The following is a 23477-nucleotide window of genomic DNA, read 5'->3' as shown; positions in this document are numbered from 1 at the left end:
CGGGCGCTGGGAGCAGAGGCCCGCCAGTCAGGGCAGAGTGGATAGTGGCAACTTCCTCCACTGCTCCATGGAGCCCTGGGCTAAGGTGCTCTTACACCTGTCGGGGCTGGCTGCCCAGGTCGCAGTGTGTGGTTGGCACACTTCACACCCACGGGGCAGATATACCTCACCCACTTTGTATTACTGTCTCACATGGACTTTCCTGTGGGCTTATAAATATTCAAGCTGAGGCTTTCCACAGGCTTACAAGCATGGCACCCTTATGTGATTTAAACAATAGCAATAGTCTCCCTGCTGTCTTTATTCACAAACTGAGCCAGGAGCAGCCACAAGATTTGAAGATAGCCTGAAGCCCCTCAGCAGTCACACCTGAGGAATTAGAAAAGGGAGCACCTCAAGCCAATGAATGCTCCTGGCTGGGCTCAGCACGCCATGAAAAGGAGCCTGATGCTATCAAAAATAAGGATTGTATTAAGTGATGTAAAACTTGCCTGCCTTCCCAAAGAACCCAAGACAGCCAAATTAAGGTATTTCTTACACCCTACAATTAGCCAGAGCCTGGCACAAGGTGAGCCGGTATGTGACAGCAAACTCCATGCTTTGTCTTCTGTCCCTAATATATTAAAAGGCGGGGAGGCACGCCCAAGATGGCCAAATAGAAACAGCTCCAGCCTCCAGCTCCCAGTGTGAGCGACACAGAAGATGGGCGATTTCTGCATTTTCAACTGAGGTACCGGGTTCATCTCACTGGGGCGTGTCGGACAGTTGGCGCTGGTCCATGGGTACAGCCCGACCAGCGAGACCTGAAGCAGGGCGAGGCATCGCCTCACCTGGGAAGCACAAGGGGAAAGGGAATTCCTTTTCCTAGCCGAAGGAAATTGAGACACACAACGCCTGGAAAATTGGGTAACTCCCACCCTAATACTGCACTTTACCAAGGGTCTTAGCAAACGGCACACCAGGAGATTATATCCCACATCTGGCCCAGAGGGACGCACGCCCACGGAGCCTCCGTCATTGCTAGCACAGCAGTCTGAGATCTAACTGCAAGGTGGCAGTGAGGCTGGGGGAGGGGCATCCACCATTGCTGAGGCTTAAGTAGGTAAACAAAGCCGCCAGGAAGCTCGAATTGGGTGGAGCCCACCACAGCTCAAGGAGGCCGGCCTGCCTCTGTAGACTCCTCCTCTGGGGACAGGGCATAGCTAAACAAAAAGCAGCAGAAACCTCGGCAGAGGTAAATGCCCCTGTCGGACAGCTTTGAAGAGAGCAGTGGATCTCCCAGCATGGAGGTTGAGATCTGAGAACGGACAGACTGCCTGCTCAAGTGGGTCCCTGACCCCTGAGTAGCCTAACTGGGAGACATCCCCTATTAGGTGCAAACCCACACCTCACACGGCGCGGTACACCCCTGAGACGAAGCTTCCAGAGCAAGAATCAGACAGCAACACTAGCTGTTCAGGAATATTCTATCTTCTGCAGCCTCCACTGCTGATACCCAGGCAAATAGGGTCTGGAGTGGACCTCAACCAAACTCCAACAGACCTACAGCTGAGGGTCCTGACTGTTAGAAGGAAAACTAACAAACAGAAAGGACACACACACCAAAAGCCCATCAGTACATCACCATCATCAAAGACCAAAGGCAGACAAAACCACAAAGATGGGGAAGAAGCAGTGCAGAAAAGCTGGAAATTCAAAAAATCAGAGCACATCTCCCCCTCCAAAGGAATGCAGCTCATCACAAGCAACAGAACAAAGCTGGATGGAGAATGACTTTGATGAGTTGAGAGAAGAAGGCTTCAGTCAATCAGACTTCTCAGAGCTAAAGGAGGAACTACGTAACCAGCGCAAAGAAACAAAAAACCTTGAAAAAAAGAATGGATGAACGGATAACTAGAATAATCAATGCAGAGATCTCAAAAGAACTGATAGAGATGAAAACCATAACACGAGCACTACATGACAAATGCACAAGCTTCAGTAACTGACTCGATCAACTGGAAGAAAGAGTATCAGCGACTGAAGATCAAATGAATGAAATGAAGTGAGAAGAGAAGTGTAGAGAAAAAAAGAGTAAAAAGAAATGAACAAAGCCTCCAAGAAATATGGGACTATGTGAAAAGACCAAACTATGTCTGATTGGTGTGCCTGAAAGTGACAGGGAAAATGGAACCAAGCTGGAAAACACTCTGCAGGATATCATCCAGGAGAACTTCCCCAACCTAGTAAGGCAGGGGAACATTCAAATTCAGGAAATACAGAGAAAGCCACAAAGATACTCCTTGAGAAGAGCAACTCCAAGACACATAATTGTCAGATTCACCAAAGTTGAAATGAAGGAAAAAATGTTAAGGGCAGCCAGAGAGAAAGGTCAGGTTACACACAAAGGGAAGCCCATCAGACTAACAGCAGATCTCTCGGCAGAAACTCTACAAGCCAGAAGAGAGTGGGGGCCGATATTCAACATTCTTAAAGAAAATAATTTTCAACCCAGAATTTCATATCCAGCCAAACTAAGTTTCATAAATGAAGGAGAAATAAAATCCTTTACAGACAAGCAAATGCTTAGAGATTTTGTCACCACCAGGCCTGCCCTACAGGAGATCCTGAAGGAAGCACTAAACATGGAAAGGAACAACAGGTACCAGCCATTACAAAAACATGTCAAAATGTAAAGTCCATCGATGCTAGGAAGAAACTGCATCAACTAGCGAGCAAAATAACCAGCTAATATCATAATGACAGGATCAAGTTCACACATAACAATATTAACCTTAAATGTCAATGGACTAAATGGTCCAACTAAAAGACACAGACTGGCAAATTGGATAGTCAAGACCCATCAGTTTGCTGTATTCAGGAGACCCATCTTACATACAGAGACACACACAGGCTCAAAATAAAGGGATGGAGGAAGATCTACCAAGCAAATGGAAAACAAAAAAAGGCAGGGGTTGCAATCCTAGTCTCTGATAAAACAGACTTTAAACCATCAAAGATCAAGAGAGACAAAGAAGGCCATTACATAATGGTAAAGGGATCAATTCATCAGGAAGAGCTAACTATCCTAAATATATATGCACCCAATACAGGAGCACCCAGATTCATAAAGCAAGTCCTTAGAGACTTACAAAGAGACTTACACTCCCATACAATAATAATGGGAGACTTTAACACCACACTGTCAACATTAGACAGATCAACGAGACAAAGTTAACAAGGATATCCAGTAATTGAACACAGCTCTGCACCAAGCAGACCTAATAGACATCTACAGAACTCTCCACCCCAAATCAACAGAGTATACATTCTTCTCAGCACCACATCGCACTTATTCCAAAATTGACCACACAGTTAGAAGTAAAGCACTCCTCGGCAAATGTAAAAGAACAGAAATTATAACAAACTGTCTCTCAGACCACAGTGCAATCAAACTAGGACTCAGGACTAAGAAACTCAATCAGAATCGCTCAACTACATGGAAACTGCACAACCTGCTCCTGAATGACTACTGGGTACATAATGAAATGAAGGCAGAAATAAAGATGTTCTTTGAAACCAATGAGAACAAAGATACAACTTACCAGAATCTCTGGGACACATTTAAAGCAGTGTGTAGAGGGAAATTTATAGCACTAAATGCCCACTAGACAAAGCAGGAAAGATCTAAAATAGACACCCTAACATCACAATTAAAAGAACTGGAGAGGCAAGAGCAAACACATTCAAAAGCTAGCAGAAGGCAAGAAATAACTAAGATCAGAGCAGACCTGAAGGAGATAGAGACACAAAAAACCCTCCAAAAAAAATCAGTGAATCCAGGAGCTGGTTTTTGGAAAAGATCAACAAAATTGATAGACCACTAACAAGACTAATACAGAAGAAAAGAGAGAAGAATCAAATAGACGCAATAAAAAATGACAAAGGGGATATCACCACGGACCCCACAGAAATACAAACTACCATCAGAGAATACTATAAATACCTCTATGCAAATAAACTAGAAAACCTAGAAGAAATGGATAATTTCCTGGACACTTACACTCTCCCAAGACTAAACCAGGAAGAAGTTGAATCCCTGAATAGACCAATAGTAGGCTCTGAAATTGAGGCAACAGTTAATAGCCTACCAACCAAAAAAAGTCCAGGACCAGACGGATTCACAGCCGAATTCTTCCAGAGGTACAAGGAGGAGTTGGTACCATTCCTTCTGAAACTATTCCAATCAATAGAAAAAGAGGGAATCCTCCCTAACTCATTTTATGAGGCCAACATCATCCTGATACCAAAGCCTGGCAGAGACACAACAAAAAAAGAGAATTTTAGACCAATATCCCTGATGAACATCGATGCAAAAATCCTCAATAAAATACTGGCAAACCGAATCCAGCAGCACATCAAAAAGCTTATCCACCATGATCAAGTGGGCTTCATCCCTGGGATGCAAGGCTGGTTCAACATACATAAATCCATAAACGTAATCCAGCATATAAACAGAACCAAAGACAAAAACCACATGATTATCTCAGTAGATGCAGAAAAGGCCTTTGACAAAATTCAACAGCCCTTCATGCTAAAAACTCTCAATAAATTCGGTATTCATGGAACATATCTCAAAATAATAAGAGCTATTTATGACAAACCCACAGCCAGTATCACACTGAATGGGCAAAAACTGGAAGCATTCCCTTTGAAAACTGGCACAAGAGAGGGATGCCCTCTCTCACCACTCCTGTTCAACATAGTGTTGGAAGTTCTGGCCAGGACAATCAGGCAAGAGAAAGAAATAAAGGGTATTCAGGAAAAGAGGAAGTTAAATTGTCCCTGTTTGCAGACGACATGATTATATATTTAGAAAACCCCATTGTCTCAGACCAAAATCTCCTTAAGCTGTAAGCAACTTCAGCAAAGTCTCAGGATACAAAATCAGTGTGCAAACATCACAAGCATTCTTATACACCAGTAACAGACAAACAGAGAGCCAAATCATGAATGAACTCCCATTCACAATTGCTTCAAAGAGAATAAAACACCTAGGAATCCAACTTACAAGGGATGCAAAGGACCTCTTCAAGGAGAACTACAAACCACTGCTCAGTGAAATAAGAGAGACACAAACAAACGGAAGAACATACCATGCTCATGGATGGGAAGAATCAATATCGTGAAAATGGCCATACTGCCCAAGGTTATTTATAGATTCAATGCCATCCCCATCAAGCTACCAATGAGTTTCTTCACAGAATTGGAAAAAACTGCTTTAAAATTCATATGGAACCAAAAAAGACCCTGCATTGCCAAGACAATCCTAAGCCAAAAGAACAAAGCTGGAGGCATCACTCCACCTGACTTCAAACTATACTACAAGGCTACAGTAACAAAAACAGCATGGTACTGGTACCAAAACAGAGATACAGACCAATGGAACAGAACAGAGCCCTCAGAAATAATACCACACATCTACAGCCATCTGATCTTTGACAAACCTGACAAAAACAAGAAATGGGGAAAGGATTCCCTATTTAATAAGTGGTGCTGGGAAAATTGCAATCTACTCATCTGACAAAGAGCTAATATCCAGAACCTATAAAGAACTCAAACAAATTTACAAGAAAAAAACAACCTCATCAAAAAGTGGGCAAAGGATATGAACAGACACTTCTCAAAAGAAGAGAACAGACAGATGAAAAAATGCTCATCATCACTCGCCATCAGAGAAATGCAAATCAAAACCACAATGAGATACCATCTCACACCAGTTAGAATGGCAATCATTCAAAAATCAGGAAACAACAGGTGCTGGAGAAGATGTGGAGAAATAGGAAGACTTTTACAATGTTGGTGGGACTGTAAACTAGTTCAACCATTGTGGAAAACAGTATGGCGATTCCTCAAGGATCTAGACCTAGAAATACCATTTGACCCAGCCATCCCACTACTGGGTATATACCCAAAGGATTATAAGTCATGCTGCTGTAAAGACACATGCACACGTATGTTTATTGAGGCACTATTCACAATAGCAAAGACTTGGAATCAACCCAAATGTCCATCAGTGACAGACTGGATTAAGAAAATGTGGCACATATACACCATGGAATACTATGCAGCCATAAAAAAGGATGAGTTCGTGTCTTTTGTAGGGACATGGATGCAGCTGGAAACCATCATTCTCAGCAAACTAATGCAAGAATAGAAAACCAAACACCACATGTTTTCACTCATAGGTGGGAACTGAACAATGAGATCACTTGGACACAGGAAGGGAATCATCACACACCGGGTCCTATGGGCGGGAGAGAGGGATAGCATTAGGAGATATACCTAATGTAAATGACGAGTTAATGGGCGCAGCACACCAACATGGCACATGTATACATATGTAACACACCTGCACATTGTACACATGTACCCTAGAACTTAAATGTAAAATGAACGCATTTTATTATTTTTTATTATACTTTAAGCCACATATAATACAAATGAAACGTGCAGTTAATGTTGAATTGGAACAAAACATATGAACACTTTGATCTTTTAAAGGGAAGAGCAGCTAATGCTGCTCCACCTCAGCCTACACTCCGAGCTTTAGGGCAGAGGCTGCAGCACACCCAAAAATGCCTTTGCATGCTGGGCTGGGGGACATGGTACAGAAGGCCCAGGGAGGGTACACCGGAGTGGCACCTTAGGACCTGGAGGAAGAAAACTAGTAACATCCCCATCATACCTAGTGGGGTACTTCATAGGGAACAAAGTGGGATGCAGACAAGAGTACTTGGGGTTTATCATAGGCCTTAGAAATATTTAAGAATTGGTTAAATCGGCCGGGCGTGGTGGCTCAAGCCTGTAATCCCAGCACTTTGGGAGGCCGAGACGGGTGGATCACGAGGTCAGGAGATCGAGACCACCCTGGCTAACCCGGTGAAACCCCGTCTCTACTAAAAAATACAAAAAATTAGCCGGGCGAGGTGGCGGGCGCCTGTAGTCCCAGCTACTCGGGAGGCTGAGGCAGGAGAATGGCGTAAACCCGGGAGGCGGAGCTTGCAGTGAGCTGAGATGCGGCCACTGCACTCCAGCCTGGGCGACAGAGCGAGACTCTGTCTCAAAAAAAAAAAAAAAAAAGAATTGGTTAAATCATTTTAGATATCAGCTGAATAAACTTCTGTTCAGATGGAGAATATTTTTTCAAGACCACTAAAGTGTAGCCTGGGGGTCTCGTCTCTCCCCAAATTATACTTCTCAAAATATGCCCTTAACAAAAGCTGGTCTGCTTCTGTGTGGGAGGGGCCTGCCAAGGGCTTGACCTGTGTTCCGGCTGCTCGTCTGTTTCCAGTTTTGTTACAATGGTAGAACAGACTTCACGATTCACAGCCACCTATAAGTGATGGATTAGTCCATTCTATAGGTGAAGAATCATATGTCAGTCACTCAACCCAAAGAGGGCACAGCCTGGATTCAAACTTTCAAACTCTAAAGTCAGAGCTCGTAACTATTAACGGAATCACCTCTTAATTTGGTGAGTCTCTGCTGTGGTCCACCATATTTCTGGTTTGGGTTCTAGCCTCCTGCCCTTGCACTAGACTATGGGGTCTTTTCTGCTGCTTGATTTCTACCCTTTCATTGCTGATTCAGGACCTTCCACATTCTGGAGGACCAAGAGTCTGCACTGGCTGCTGGTCATTTCTTACAGCCTCTCTCCAGCTTCACTTGATCTTCCCAGCACCAATCACATTTTCTTGCTACAACTCATTGCTTCCCGGGTTCCCACCACTCAGATCTGTAGAGGGCCATGGGGTTAGAAAGACTTCCTTGTGAATCACCCCTTTTCAGACTGCATCTGAATGGATTCCCTCTACTCCACCCCTGCTACAAAGTCCCTTGAGGCCATCTGAGAAGAACAATGTGATGGGGTGGGGACACTGAGATCCCAAATGCCCTGGTAGTGACATGCCAAGCTGGACACCATCACAGGATGAAGACCACTATCAAAGTTGTGATGTGTGGGTTGACACACTGTCCCCAGTCTTCCTTCAAGCCTCATACTGCCATAAAGTCAGTCACGTTTTCTTTGTGGGGAAGTTGCTGTAAATGACTTAGAAGCTTTGGTGGGATAAACCCAGAGAATTTCAGTCAAGGTAGGTAAAGAAACAGAACTCAGAGCCAAGATTAATTAATAAGTGTAGAATTGATATTCCCAGGTATCTAAAAAGTGGGAACTTTGTAATCAAGCATTCTTGATTACATAGGTTGGATTTTTCAGAGAAAACATTTTTCCCCTCCACATAGGATAGGGCCCTCTTCCTCCTCTTGCAGTATCTTGCAGGTGAAATAAAGGCCTTTAAAATATATCTATATATAAATATAAATACATATGTATTTTTTTTCCTTTTTTTTTTTTTTTTGAGACAGAGTCTCACTCTTTCGCCAGGCTGGACGATCTCAGCTCACTGCAACCTCCACCTCCCGGGTTCAAGCGCTTCTCTTGCCTCAGCCTTCCGAGTAGCTGGGACTACAGGCGTGCCGCCACACCCAGCTAATTTTTGTATTTTTAGTGGAGACGGGGTTTCACCATGTTGACCAGGATGGTCTCACTCTCTTGACCTCGTGATCCACCCACTTCAGCCTCCCATAGTGCTGGCATCACAGCCATGAGCCACTGCACCTGGCCTAAAGATTTGTTACCAAGAAAGGTTTAAGGTTTTGCTGAGTAAAATCTGGGGGGCCTAGGCTGCTTTTGTCATTTCAGGCCTCTGGCTTTTTTGGGAGGAGCTGTTGTCTTGTGACCGGCAGCCAGGGTGAGGCACCAACTGCAGGCACAGGGCTGATACCTGAGGGTCAGCAAGCGACTCCTTTTGTGCCTCACCCTAGTCCTAGCTCTGGTGGGACTAGGCATGAAAAATAACTCAAGTGATGCATTCTGGTTATATAGTGAGCAGTAATGCTGTGAAGAACAGGAAAATAGGTGTTTAAAATTACAAGGTAGTAGGGTCAGCAGAATGGAAGTAAAGCTTATTAGTGTCTACTCTCTTAAAAGTACACAGACAGAAAGTCCTTACAAAGTTTGCAATTTGTTTGTAACAAATCAGGTAAAGACCTGGTCTCCCTCTTGGCCCTTGCTCTTGCATTTAATCAGGCTGACATCAGGTGGTTCTGTGTGAATTTTGCTTATACCAGGAGTTGGCAAACCCTTTCTACAGAAAGACAGTAAATATTTTAGGTTTTGCAGACCATAGCAAAGCAGTCGTAGGCATCCAAAAATGAATGGCTGCAGCTGTGTTCCAATAAAGCTTTACTTGTAAACCTACATTTGGCTTGAGGGCCTTAGTTTGCCAACATCTGCCTTAGACCAAAAGAGAAATGCTCAGTGCACCAAAAGCCCTGTGGGAATACATAGTAACAAGTTGGCCACGAATGGTGGAGGCCAAGGTGGGAGGATCACTTGAGCTTAGGAGTTTGAGACCAGCCTAGGCAACATAGCAAGACTCATCTCTCCTTAAATGAAAACTTAGCCAGGTGTGGTGGTGTGTGCCTGTAATCCCAGCGACTTGGGAGGCTGAGGCAGGAGGATAGCTTGAACCCAGGAGTTCAAGTGCAGTGTGCTACAGATGCACCACTGCACTCCTGCCTGGGCAACAGATTGAGACTCTCTTAAGAAGAAGAAAAGTAACAATTTGCTTTTCTAGAAGAGAAATTTTTAGTGGATTCACATTCCAACATGTAAAAAAGTGGCTGAAAATATTTCTAATAATGTGTTATTTCTTGATCAGGTCACATTAGTTGCATGAAAACAGTCCCAGCACTTTCTGTTGCAGAATAGATGCTCTTGCCCAAAGCAAGCAAATCAAGTAACAATTACATCAGATCTGGACAGTTGTAGCACCATGGGGATTTTCTAACCTGTTTTCTCTTTTGTTCTGCAGGTCTATTCCTTATCCTTGGTTTGATACTCTACCCTGCTGGCTGGGGTTGCCAGAAGGCCATAGACTACTGTGGACATTATGCATCTGCCTACAAACCTGGAGACTGCTCCTTGGGCTGGGCCTTTTATACCGCCATCGGGGGCACAGTCCTCACTTTCATCTGTGCTGTCTTCTCCGCACAAGCAGAAATTGCAACCTCCAGTGACAAAGTACAGGAAGAAATTGAAGAGGGGAAAAACCTGATCTGCCTCCTTTAGTTTGGAAAAGACATTAATGCCATTTTCTCCCTTGAGTAATCTTGTGAAACAGTTCACAGTTTCATCATTTGAGTCAAGTGGAGAACCAACCTTTACCTACCAAAGCCACGTTCCACGGCCCGAGGCTTAAACAGGACCAGTGAGAGGCCACATCCAGCTACGCAAAGTTACTGGACATGCGGTCTGCAGTGGACATTATAAGGAATGGAACATGAAAATAGTATATAATCCCTGACCTGGAGTTACCAAGTTCTGTCAGACTCCATCTCCCCCAGGTTCAATGAAGGATAATAATCTAAATCATTTCATTAGGGCAGCAGTTTCTCTGGTAACAGAAGAGACCATCCGCCAGATTTGCAGGCTGCTTCTGCTCCAACGCTGCCTGTCTGTGAGCATCTCTGCCTCAGAACGGGGTTTTGGGTTGGAGTTTTTGTTTTCCTCTGTTCTTTCAAGGCATCTCAGTTGGAGACGAACAGAAAACTATATATTTTACTGGGGACAGGATGTGTTTGCTAAAGGGCACAGCAAGATACTGTCTTTTGCTTAGCTGACGAAAGGGGTCAGCAGGGGTGGTGTGGAGTCATGCTGTGGAACTTATTCTAGGCTGAATCCTAGGGTAAGGTGGATCAACTGAACTGTCACTCCAGAGATTTTAGAAATTTGAGTAAAGAAACAATAAGGACCTATACAATCATATGAGAACAAAAATAAATATGAAATCTTGCTGGTGAAGACATTTTTTCCTCTTCCCAGCAGCCAGGCTAGCACCAGTTCTGGCCCAGTGTCCTCTTCTGGAGATCACATGTTTTTCTCCTAAGGTTAGGATTGTGCTTTGACTGCCAAAGGAAACCTCACTCTGTTTCCTCCTTCCAGGGACTGAGGTCTCCAAGCCAGCTGCAGCTCATTCAGATGTTCACTGGGGGGACTTGCCAGAATCTCGGCACTTGCGGGGAGACCTTTCCTCCCTATTTGGTGACCGTGCTGTAGTCAGCTCTATTTCCAATCCTGACAGTAGCAGAATGGCATTCTACAACAAAAAGAAGCTAGTTATGGGAGTTAAGTAAGTTTTTGTAGTTACTGGTGTTGATCCTGAAAGCAGACTGAGATAACATTAAATTGCTGCAACTGAAGAACTGCAGCCAAGACTTTAATTAATTCCAGGAAAGTACAGAGGACAAAGTTAATTCAAAAAGAGGAGCTAGATCAAGGTCACAGCACTGCCTACACCTGTTTACAAAAAGAATCAAATACCACTATGAATAAGATTCAGGGGCTTTTAAACTACTTTCCTAATTACCAGTATCACTGATTCAGGAAGATAGTATCTCAGAATGGCCACAGCATCGCAGAAACAAGCTACTCTGACATTATGGGAGCTTCAAAATTGTATCATGATACAGAAACACTCCTTAGCACTTTAAGAGATTTCTGGAAGGGGAAAAAGTGTAGGTCTTTGGGTTCATTAATCTGCTCGCTCGAGGACTTTGTTTTGAAAAAGTACCTTCTGTGGACAAGGTATTGTGTGTTAAGTGCTACCAGCTATACAACCCTGGTTCAGATTTTGCAACCTTGCCCCAAGTGAATCATGTTAAAGCTGTCTGAGTCTAAAGCACCAGATCGTGGTGCAGAACAGATAATTATACAGAGATGGAATGGGACAACTAAAGTTTTACTGCATTCTGGTTTTGGGCCTATATGAGAAACCATCTTATCTCACAGATAAGGGCTAAGGGCAAAAGGGGTGGGAGGTGTTAAGCCTTAATGAGTTTCCCATTCCTGAACCAAAATTCAAAGTGAGCGAGATATAAATCCTGTGATTTTGGTGAAGAAAAAAAACGGGTATCTTCATAGCAGCCTAGGAAACATTAACCATATCTCTAACACCACCCAGAAAGAGGCTGGAGGAGCCACTGGACAAAGCTCCTGTCTCTGTGTGTACATTTATAATGTTCTAACCAAGTCTCAAACCTTGACAATAATTTTCATTAAAAGCAATCCCATTCATCAGACAAATCTTGATGGAAAACACAAAATTTTTCCATAAACTTATCAGAAGACTCACTTTTTTTTTTTTCTTTCTGGGACAGAGAAACCATTTTCTGACAGGTTTACAATCTCAGTGTCCTTACAAGTTAAGTCCTAAGCTCAGAGGATCCTCCGAGCATGTCCATCACCTGATCTTTGGCTAAGGCGGCAGTGTACCTCTAGATCAACCTGGAAACAGTCACAAGGGAGTGTGACTTCTTGGCCATAATAAAGTCACTTGACAGTGTTTATGTTATTCATTTGAACACACAGACGACAAAAGCACAGGTATGCACACACAGAAAACCCCAAACCACTAAAAACTACCTAAACACTGAGTAAATAGTAAAAAGGTAATGTTGGGATTTTTAAACCTTGAATTCATTAGCCAGGCTTGGGGTGAAAGGACCATCTAATATCATGCTAGTCTAAACCATACTCTTCCACACAGCTGTTTAAAAACCACTGGGTATGAGGAATATGCTAGAAAGAAACGTTAAAAATAGATTGTTGGCCCACACTTATTTTTCTAATAAATAGGACCATTATTACTACCAGGATAGTCTTATTTATTTTGCCTGAATTTGTGCTTAAAGAAAGTCTCATGACAGGATGGGATGGGCTGCGCTTCTCAGTGAACTCTGAGGCAGAAATATTTGCCTTGGATTCTGTGGATTTTTTAAACCTGTGTGCTGATAATTCAAACAATGTTGCATTAATTGTGTAAGGGTTTTTTATAGTTTTCAAACATCTGTGGTGTAATGATCTTTGTTAAACATATATTCTGTAAAGTGCCATAGTCTTTTTTTATGTGTAGCATATTTAAAAATATATATGTATATTATACATACACAAGTTCGTGTGAAAGATGTGCAATAACAAAAGGTGTATGTATGTTTTGTTGTTCTGGAAACTGGACAGGAGTCAAAACAGGAATGTTTCTGTTTTGGCAAAGGAGAGTTCCACATTTTTGCCTTCATGGCTTATTCAGTAACCTATAATTTTAATGCTACACAAATCTTATGTGAAGAAAAGACTGGTATGAAATCATTTTCTCCTGGGTCTAAAATAATCACTAGCATATGTCAAGGTTAAGCCAGCAAGCCAGGCCCAGTTAATGCTAGTCTTTCATGTGAAATGTGAAGCTGCCATGTTGCCTTTTCTCTTAGTAAGATAACTAGTGGCTGGTACATAATCACTGAGGAGCTATTTCTTAACATGCTTTTATAGACCATGCTAATGCTAGACCACTATTTAAGGGCTAATCTCACACCTCCTTAGCTGTAAGAGTCTGGCTTAGAACAGACCTCTCTGTGCAATAACTTGTGGCCACTGGAAATCCCTGGCCGGCATTTGTATTGGGGTTGCAATGACTCCCAAGGGCCAAAAGAGTTAAAGGCATGACTGGGATTTCTTCCGAGACTGTGGTGAAACTCCTTCCAAGGCTGAGGGGGTCATTAGGTGCTTTGGAGGAACTCAGCACCATTTGATATTCAACAGCCACTTGAGCCAAATATAAAATTGTATTTACAGCTGATGGACTCAATTTGAGCCTTCAAACTTGTAGTTATCCTATTATATTGTAAACTAATACATTGTTTGTCTAGCATAGATTCGGTTCCTGTGCATATGTATTTTCACAATGTGCTCCCCTCCCCAGATCTTAATTAAACCAGATTTTGCAAATTCATTCTTATTCTTTCAAGTCTGAGTATACTGGCTTCAATATGATGTGTATAATCTGATCAAGAAAATACCTATCAATCAGTCAACATTTATTTTAAACACTAGCTTACATGTAATATTGATGAATGGAAAAAAGATATTGAGGTATTTTAAACTATCCCATTCACTAGTAACATATATGTCCCTATCTGTGTTATCTTTAATGTCAAGTACGTATTTCTTCCTTGAAGAAGCATCAACACAATTATAAATAGGAAAAAAATCTCAAGTATTATAAACATATCTTAATTTTAAAGTAAAGCTATGAAATATGAAAATGCTCCCTTAAAAAGGGATTTTCAAACATAAATATGTAACAATGACAAGGGGGAAAAGTTAACTGAAAGACACATTCTCCTCTTCCAACAACAACCCTCAAAATAAAAGCCAATGATATGGTGCCATTCCACATCCATGTTTCCTGAAGGTAATCCTGGCCATAAAAAGCCTCATCCAGAATAGGTGGAATTCTAATTTATAAACTCAAGAATGACACTAAATACCCTTCTCAACTCTTTCAACTCCCTGTATCCCATGAAGCATTTATTATTTCATTAAAAAAAAAAAAAAAAAGGCAATTTCTTCCCCTGATCTAGGGCCTATGACAGTTGAAATTACATTTATGTTCTGGTTTCTAATAAAAATAAAAGCTGACAAAGTTACCCACATCAGTTTAAAAAAAACCACACACGGTTTTCCAAATAATCATGATTTGAATAACCCAAGAAAAATTAGAAAATTTCCATTGCTTTTTCAGCTGTTGTTATACTCTCCAAAATTTAATCCACAGAGAATGGCAGAAGCTGGGGAATCCTCCTATGTGCTTCCCCCACTTCCCATCCTTAGTTGTTATCTAGCAATTCTGCTACTAGGTCCACTTTCCACACTAATCTTCCTGGAACATGCTGCATTCAAATTACACCTACACCCCCTTAAAGTTTTTGCTTAACCAAACAACCACTTAGAACGGTCCTTACTAACATGGACGTTTTATGTGGATATTATTTCAGTAGTTTCCAACAATCTTTTTCAACCAACCCTCAAACAATGAAAGGTAAGGCATCAAAGCAAACTTTACTCTTCAAAGCAGTAAGAACCAACAACTTTATTTCAGAGGCCCTCACTAGCAGCTGAGTCATTTGGCAGAGCCATCCCCCTGCTGCTCCTACTACTATCTTCTTCCTTGCTCAACTTCCTCTCCTTACCCTGAACAGCTGTGTAAGACAAGTCTTGCAGACATGAACTGCCAATTTTACTAAGGTACACAGGACACAGATAAAAGCATACAAAAAGAGGAAGCAGTGAAACCAAAACCACATGGCAAAGAAAGGTCAATCAAGTAACACATTGCTATTAGCAGCTTTTTAGCTTTTTATAGCCAAACATCCTGAAAAATTAAACACCTACAGGTAGACAGTCCAGAAAGTGCCTATGTTTAAGAGAAACCACTATGATTTTATTCACAAGAGACAAAAGCCTGAATTAAGGCAGCGATGGTAAAAGACAGTCAATGGGATGAATTCTATGTTAGGGGAAAAGAATGGACAGGTGGACTGATCAGAAGTGAAGGGGAAGGAGAGGAGAGTCTAGGAGGACAGCCAGGTATTTAGTGTAGACACTGGGTGGAAGGTGATGTGATCACCAAGATGAATATTCCAGAAAAAGCAGGGACAGTGAAGGTGAGGAGGTTCAGCTTAGGCTGCCAATGTAGAGGTCCTGTGTGCAGCTAGAACTATACTAGGGAGAGAGACTGATTTGGGAGTCATCAATACACCTGAGAGATGGTAAGTGTCCTTAGTTATTATGCAATTTCTATGGGCAGATACTACACTAAGCACTTCACAAAATTCATTTATTCATCAAAACCGTATGAGATAGAAACTACTACTATCATTTTACAGATAACTGTCACTTAAATAACTGAGGTTAAATAATGTGTCCCAGGTTAGAAAGCTAATAAGTGGCGAAGTCAAAGCTCAGATATATGTTTGACAACAAAGGCAACCCCCTCAAATTGTTATGTTGTTTCTTTCCACCTGGAATGCACAGGGTGGGAAGGTGGCCACTGCAAACTCCTGGGCAACACCAATATCTCTGCATTGCAGACACTTACAATAACTTCCAAATAAAACTCCAAAAGGGCCTCACCATCACAACTGATGAAAACACTGCTTCTTTCCTCCGTTTCAGAGAAAACACTTAGTGATTTTTCATAATTTTGAAGATGACATCATATGTCTCAATTTATCAATCAGGATTTAGCTCAATCCTGAAAACAGATACAAGAAATTCAGTGTATGACAGTGGGAAAGTAAATGATAGGCTGTGACAGTTATTGTTTTCTTAGTATCAATAATCTCTCATTCAGGGTAAGCAACTATTATAATCACACAAGAAGCATATTTAACCTAATAATAAGGATTTGTCCTTAACTGAAGTTTCTCCAAACTTGCAAATGCCAAAGACCCTTCAGTAAATTTACACTGCTGAAGGATGGGCAGCAGGACTCACCTTTAGGTGGCAGGTGTTAGCATTTGGTCTGGAGAATCCAAAAATCATGTAAAAATTTTTTTTGTTGATTTTTTTTTCCAGTATCCATTGTCCCTAAAGGACGGATATGGATGACTGGAAATGTGGAAGGACGAAAGGGAAGACAACCGGAACGAGGCGGCATGGTGGGGCAGCCACGCTTGGCAGGAGTCAGGGGACCTGCCTGTTCTCATCATCCCTCTCCAGCCCCTCACCACCACCACTCACTGAGTGACTTTGGGGTATTTTCCTAGAACTCTACAAAAACAAGGCCAACAACAGAAATTATATCACAAATTTGGTATGAAGATCAAGTGATGTACATAAAGCATTTAGTACAGAACACTGGTATACAGTTAAGCCCACAATAAGTTACTATTAGAAAAAAACTAAGAAAATACTGTCCACCCAGACTATTATCATTTTAAAATTACAATCTATGAAAGGTAACATAACTTGTTGTCAAAACCCATGTAACTTTACCTGGAGAGACTTGGTGGATTGGCTACCTGAGGCCACCATTTCTTTTTCCATCCTGTTATAACAGAGCATTCAGCTAATTATCTTTACCTTAGAGCTTTCAGGAAGCAGAATATTTCTTGGTGGGTGCAGGGTACTCAGTTACTCCTATTTAGCAAAACCAAAACCAAACAAACAAACCCGTAGCATTGGGTGAGCTCATAAGCCATGTGAAACCAGAATGCTCAGAAAAGGAACCTCCTGATTTGTCAAAATCGATTGGGATAAAAGACTTTTTAGAAAAGGAACATCCAATGCTGGCCAAGGGTGTGAAGAAAGAGGCCTTTCTGTACATTGCTGATGGAGTTACATATGGATAAAACTTTTCTGGAGAGCAACTTGGCAATGCACATGAAAGGCACTTTAAAAACTATACATACCCTTTAACTCAGCAATCTGTACTAAAGAGAAAACAAAAGCTCGAGTCCCTACATTTAGCAACAATATATTCCTTGATAAATTATTTATAACTTTAAAACCCTGAAAATCAAAACCTAAAGGAATAAGACTTTATGATACATACATAGGATGGTAGCCATATAGCTATACTAAATGTTACAGAAATATATTCAGAGATATTAAAATCAATACATATTTATATCATAACTGAAATAAGATAAACTGTTGTGTTAGTTAAGATTCTCCAGTTAAAAGTAATAAGAAACCAATTCAAGACAGCTGAGGGAGAAAAAGCGGTAAGATTATGAGGATAATGGGATAAGGGTAAGCAGTAGGGCTCTGTAAAGGAAAAGGAACGCCACTAGATCTTTTCTATGTCATTCATTTTACATCTCCTGTTACGTCTATTTCATTCTTCATTTTCATTGCAGACCAGCTTTCTTGGTGATTCCTTCCTCATGGCAGAAAATGGCTACCTCTTATGTTCCAATTCTGGAACAGTAGAGTTCCAGACATATCTACATTCAGAATAAAAAACTGATGAGCCAGGAATGAGTCCACTATGGCCAGATGACATCCAGTACCAGTGTGGACTTTAAGGACCCAAAGAAATGGGGCTTTTGGGAACTAGGTAAATATCCCTAAAGGATGTACAAGGATGTATGGGGTCATCTCATTTTCAATATTAGGAAGTTTTCTTCCTAGAAAAATTAATAGAAAGATATAAACCAGATTTTAATAGAAGTTATTCATGGATGTAAAATTATGAGAATTTTAGTTATTTCTTTTGCTTATACATATTTTCTATAATTTATACTGAAATGTACATTGATTTTATAAATTAAGTTAATTTAAAAAACTAAACTATCAGGCCATTATGACATAAAGCTAAGTGAGGGGAAAATAAGGTTTTTAAAAATCAATATTGCTTATATATCTTAACTCTACAAAATATATATGCATAGAAAAAGATTGGAAGACAATAAAATATTAGCAGAGGTACCCCAAGATGACAGAATTAAAGATTTATTTTTATTTTCTCATTTAGCACTTTCTGAATTTTTAATTGTTCTACAACACATATGTATTGCTTTTATACTAGAAAAAAAATGTGAGGGATGCATAGGCCCAGTGGGTTCAGCTTTTGTGCAGGAGACTAGAATTCTGTAGACACCAAAGTGATCACCAGATAAAAGACACTGATTTTTGGTGTTTTCCCCCATCCCCAAAATACCTGAATATTACGACAAACTGCTAACAGTAACAACTACTACAACCATGATTTATCTTGAGAATCACTGGCACACAATATTAAAAGTTGTGGAGGAATTCTAGAATTACATTTAAGTAAGCACTGAAAATAACTAGAAATTAAAAATAAAACTTGTATGGTATTATTCTACAAACTGGAACTGCTTTAATGTATAGAAGATAATATTCAGAGTAATCTTAAGTAATCTTATATTACTAGGTGGGTGATTAACTATTTTCTGCTCCTATTAGAGAAAAGATTAAATGGCTTTTAGTGTTAGGAGGGTTTCAGCTACACCATCAGCCATGTCAAGCCCAGAAAGATATGAACTGAAAAATAAATCAGGATTTGGACAAACACAAAGTTTAACACTCACTACATTGCCACATGACAGTTCCCATGTTCCCTTGCCATTTGAAACATGGCCAGTACTAATCAAAATTATATACATTAAATGTTTGTCTTACCCAAACCCCAAAGTTAAATTGTAAATATAAAACCCACGGTGCGGGGTGGGGGGGGTGAGAAAACTGGAGAGCAGTCTTTTCCCTATTTTCCTACAACCTTCAAGTAAGAGATATCTGCTTATATAAGATAGATTAGTGGCAATACCTGGCTTAGAAAGTTTCTAGATTTATTTCTAGCTCTCTACATACTGTGATAAAGACCTAAAGTTGAAAAATACCCACCAATATTACAGGCATGCTGCTTTATAAAATGTGCCCTAAAATTCTAGCCAAAATACTTCACTTTCTGTAATACTTAATATGTGAGATAAAACTTTTTAGCTTAATAAAAAAGTATTTAAAACAACTCATGTTTTAAACACATTATTCTACTCTAAATAAATGTATACTATTGTACTTTAAAATGTATCAAAGTAAGGTGTTTTCTATTTTTTAACCATCCTCAATTTTTTAAAATTAACCAATCTTATTTCACCTCTAAAGGGCTTAATCACATGAAATGAACAAATTCCTCTGGACATTTTCCTTAAGGAAAAACTGAAAGGAGATATAGTGAAATGGTGTATGACAGCCATGGCAATTCTAAGGTATACATAAGCAGGGGAAAAAATGCTCAAAAAATAACAAAATTCTGTATATAAACAGTCATGCTGAAAACAGATTTGTACTAATAAGGGACCGAATCAGATGTTAACAACAGTGTTTTCAGAAAAAGATACAGCAATGAGTAAAAAGCACTATTACAAATGATTTACAGAAACGACTAATTAACCTAACATAAATCCCCTTAAAATGCAAACCATACATTATCTTAATATGAATTACAGAATATTTTCCTAGTAAATTAGGTGTAAAAATCCAAACTCGCTTTTTAAAATACAACAACCAGAAAATAAAGAATACCGTTCCTTTTTTAACATGTATTTCTCAAAATAAGATTCACCATGAACATTATTTTAGATATTTTTACATCTTCTTTAGCTAACCAAGTGAAAAATCCAATATACACAAATAGGTACTTTCATCAGTACATAAAACAGCAATAGGTAGTGAAGTTAGAAATCAGAATACAATTGAATAAATACAATACTAGTACAGAGACACCCATTTTTAATCCACAATGAAATATCTGAGCCACGAATAGGTTTTCCATTTTGAATCTAACTTCTAGATGATCTGTATTTTGACCTTAAAGGGGCCAAACTATTTAATATGGATGACACTCCTGTTCCACTACCTGTAAAGGTCTAATGCAACAGAAAAATGGTCATCTGATGTTGCTCAGAGTTTTTAACTAGGTCTTTCATATTATTTTGTCTAGCACATGAAAGACTTATACACATATTTTTTAAAAATCAAACATGGAATTTCTATATACATCAAACCTTTAACAATGTCTGTCTCTGAATTGCTATTATAGTGTTCAAAATTATACAAACAAACATCCAGTAAACAGCATTTTATTTTATGACACTCTGTGTTAATACAATAAATATCCAAAACTTCTAACCCACTGAAACATGCAACATTAGAGGGACACATGGAGGGCATTTCTGTAGAACCATGACAGTCACCATGATGGCAGCGCAATATTAGTTACTGACAAAATATACAAACATCTCTAGATAAATAATCCAAGTCCCAAATTACAAATCACTGAGTAATGATTTTCCAGTGTTCAAACTTTAGTTTGAAATAAAATCGCCATAATTTAATATTACAAACTGAAAAATAACATGGATGACTACTATGTGAAGACCATTTATGACTATGATTTCATGACTGTGATTTTAGTATTAAATATAGAACACTAACAAATGCCAATCTTTTGCTGAGTGAAAATTTAACAATTTACTGATAGAGAAAAGTAAATGTACGAATGTAAAGCTCCTTTCATACGATCATACTATAAGCATTGCCATCATTTCAATGCACATGTATATTTTTAAAAAACAATTTTCTCTCTCAAACTTGTATTAAATAACTGGATTTTAAAACATTTTCCCCATCCACACAAAAAAAGATGTGGGTTCTAATTATTCTTTGCTATTTAATAATGCTACCTTTGAGGATTTCTATGTAATATAAACATTCCAATTCTGAAGCAAAGTATTTCAGCATTTTTCAAAAGTTTCTAATATATATTTTGTTTGTAGTGTGTAGAAAAAAATGGACTTGGGATATAAGTTAATGGTGAATATAGGTGCTCTTGCTGTATTTTGTGGTTAATGTTTTGAATGTATGCAAAATCTACACTCAAAGCACACTGATAAAAAAGATTTCCAATAACACTACAGGCTCTGAAAAACAAACTGGCTAAGTTGCTTGAGAACGTAGGTAGAAATTATCGCTGATTCGAAATATTTACAAAAACAGCTTTAACTTCATATGCTGAAGAGTAAAAGAAATGTCTTCCAAGTATACCTGATGTCAATAAGATCCCAAATAAATCAAATGTAAACACCATCTGGATGGATCTGCGTTACCTAGTAACACGCAGCGCTGCTTCATGGATAGTGAGAACTTGGCATCCCACCTCTAGCATGAAACTTTTTCTGTAACTCCAGGTTTGGGGAGAATGAAAGCGATTTAACCATTTATGCCTATCTGATTTTTTTAAAAATAAGGATTTCCAGCCTCTAATATCACAATCCTTACTTAAAATCTAATTGAAAAATCACCATCTATCATTCTGCAATCTTAAATTAGCTAGACTTTCAAAACACAGTAGCATGACTTACAAATGTCTTTGAGTCACTTAATCAGTGTTAAAATTGATTCAAAGTTTGAACCCAAGAATACTATAAGAACGAAGTTCTGTGCTGCATAGTAACAATTTTAATGTGATTATCTTAATGCATTTAACTGTATTTATATTTTCTTGCTTGGTGCAAGTTAAATGCTTTTTTTTTTCTATTGCTGAAAATTTTAGGTATATTCAGTCTGTCTCAAAAAGTGAAAGACAGGTGCATTTAGGGATTCAAGTACATGAAAAAATGCCAGGGTCTTTTTATGTTTAATGCCACTGGAGATTAAAAGCTAAAAGGAAAATCCCTTAAATACTGTACATTCTTTTTAGACAACAGTTAGGCTAGCCTTTAATACCTCTGTTAAAAATCACACACACACATCCCCCAAAAAGAGCTGCCAGACACAATCTTAGTTGTAACCACAGAATATACCAAAGTTTTCATATAGCAAAATGTTACTATATGACTACCGAAATTTTTTTTTAAAAGGAATTATTACCACTACTTTCTACTGCATTAACTACCTTCTCTTTTGGATAAGGTACTGCGTATTATATTAAATTCTTATATTGCACCCCCAAACTTTTTATTTAAAAGAAACTCTTGCAGAAAACCATTTCTGTGATTCCATTAACCCCTGAATCCTACAACCATAAGCAGTACAGAAGCCAAAATACTAATTCTCTTAATGTAAGAAATGTGGTGCCCATGCAAATCAGAGATTGTTATCAAAATATCAGCTACTCTAAAAAAAAAAAGAAAAGAAAAAGATGACAAATATTACATTATCTACTACAAAATGCAAATAGGCTCTTCACTGGTGACTGAAACAGCTAAAAAGCAAGTCAATTTAAAATCCCTAAGTCTCTGCTGGCCTATTTCTTTCAATATAAATAGGGGAAAAGGAATGAAACATAGTTTACTTTTCCAATGCGCAATCCTTATCTCTAAAGATTCTTGAAAGAACTACTGCAGTTAGTATTAAATGTGTTTTTAATCATAAGTACCATTATTAATTTTCAGTGGGTCACCACTGAAATAATTCACTGAACGTCATCCCCCAAAAAATATGGAGAATATTTATTTAGCATGTAATATTTTTTCTGCAAGGGGCACTGAAATATTAAGAAACTATCAGGTAAAGTAATAAGACAAGGAAGTTTTCCTGGTTTTAGCCCATGCACAAGTGAACAGGAAATATCCATGCTGTCTGTACTCTGTGTTTTGAACATAAAAATATTTGTAGAATACAGTAACTGGAGAAAAAAGTACAGTCAAAAGGTAACAGTGTATTGTTTGAAGATTCTTAAATTTGGTTACCCTTGAAAGCATTCTGAGCTGCACTAGATGCTGCAGTTGAAGCTGCATTTGCAGCTGCGGTCTGGACAGTTTTGTTGGACATCACACCTGTTGCAAACTCTTGTTGGGCCTTCTCAAAACTCGCACCTGTTGTGCGATATAGTCCATGTACCTACAGAGGCACAAAAAAGTGGGAGAAGGTAAGTAGCAACCTACACATTCATTTCCAGCAGCTCTTAATCTCAACATTAATCAAACAAAAAAGACTAGATTGTAGTCATGCTTCCTAAGATCAAGAATATTAGCCACCAAACTGACACACAATAATTGTATCT

At 39.4% G+C, this 23477-nt stretch overlaps 2 protein-coding genes across 3 annotated transcripts in view; one reads left to right on the top strand and one right to left on the bottom strand.

Annotated features, from left to right (window-relative positions):
• Positions 1-13898, top strand: part of LHFPL2 (LHFPL tetraspan subfamily member 2) — a 165793-nt gene extending 151895 nt beyond the window's left edge. The window contains exon 4 of the mRNA XM_023214927.2: positions 9921-13898. Within this exon, the coding sequence (XP_023070695.1) occupies positions 9921-10177 (257 nt within the window). The 3' untranslated portion in view covers positions 10178-13898. The remainder of the gene's footprint in view (positions 1-9920) is intronic.
• Positions 13899-18642: 4744 nt separating this feature from the next.
• SCAMP1 (secretory carrier membrane protein 1) overlaps positions 18643-23477 on the bottom strand; it is a 116078-nt gene continuing 111243 nt past the window's right edge. The window contains exon 8 of one of the 2 annotated variants that reach the window (XM_023214926.2): positions 18643-23314. In XM_023214926.2, the coding sequence (XP_023070694.1) occupies positions 23150-23314 (165 nt within the window). In that variant the 3' untranslated portion in view covers positions 18643-23149. The remainder of the gene's footprint in view (positions 23315-23477) is intronic. The other variant, XM_023214925.2, reaches the window with a different exon arrangement.

This window comes from Piliocolobus tephrosceles, chromosome 4 (assembly GCF_002776525.5).
Source record: "Piliocolobus tephrosceles isolate RC106 chromosome 4, ASM277652v3, whole genome shotgun sequence".
Classification (NCBI taxonomy): domain Eukaryota; kingdom Metazoa; phylum Chordata; class Mammalia; order Primates; family Cercopithecidae; genus Piliocolobus; species Piliocolobus tephrosceles.
Note: the sequence above shows the minus strand (reverse complement) of the source record. Positions and strands in the feature narration are given on the sequence as shown.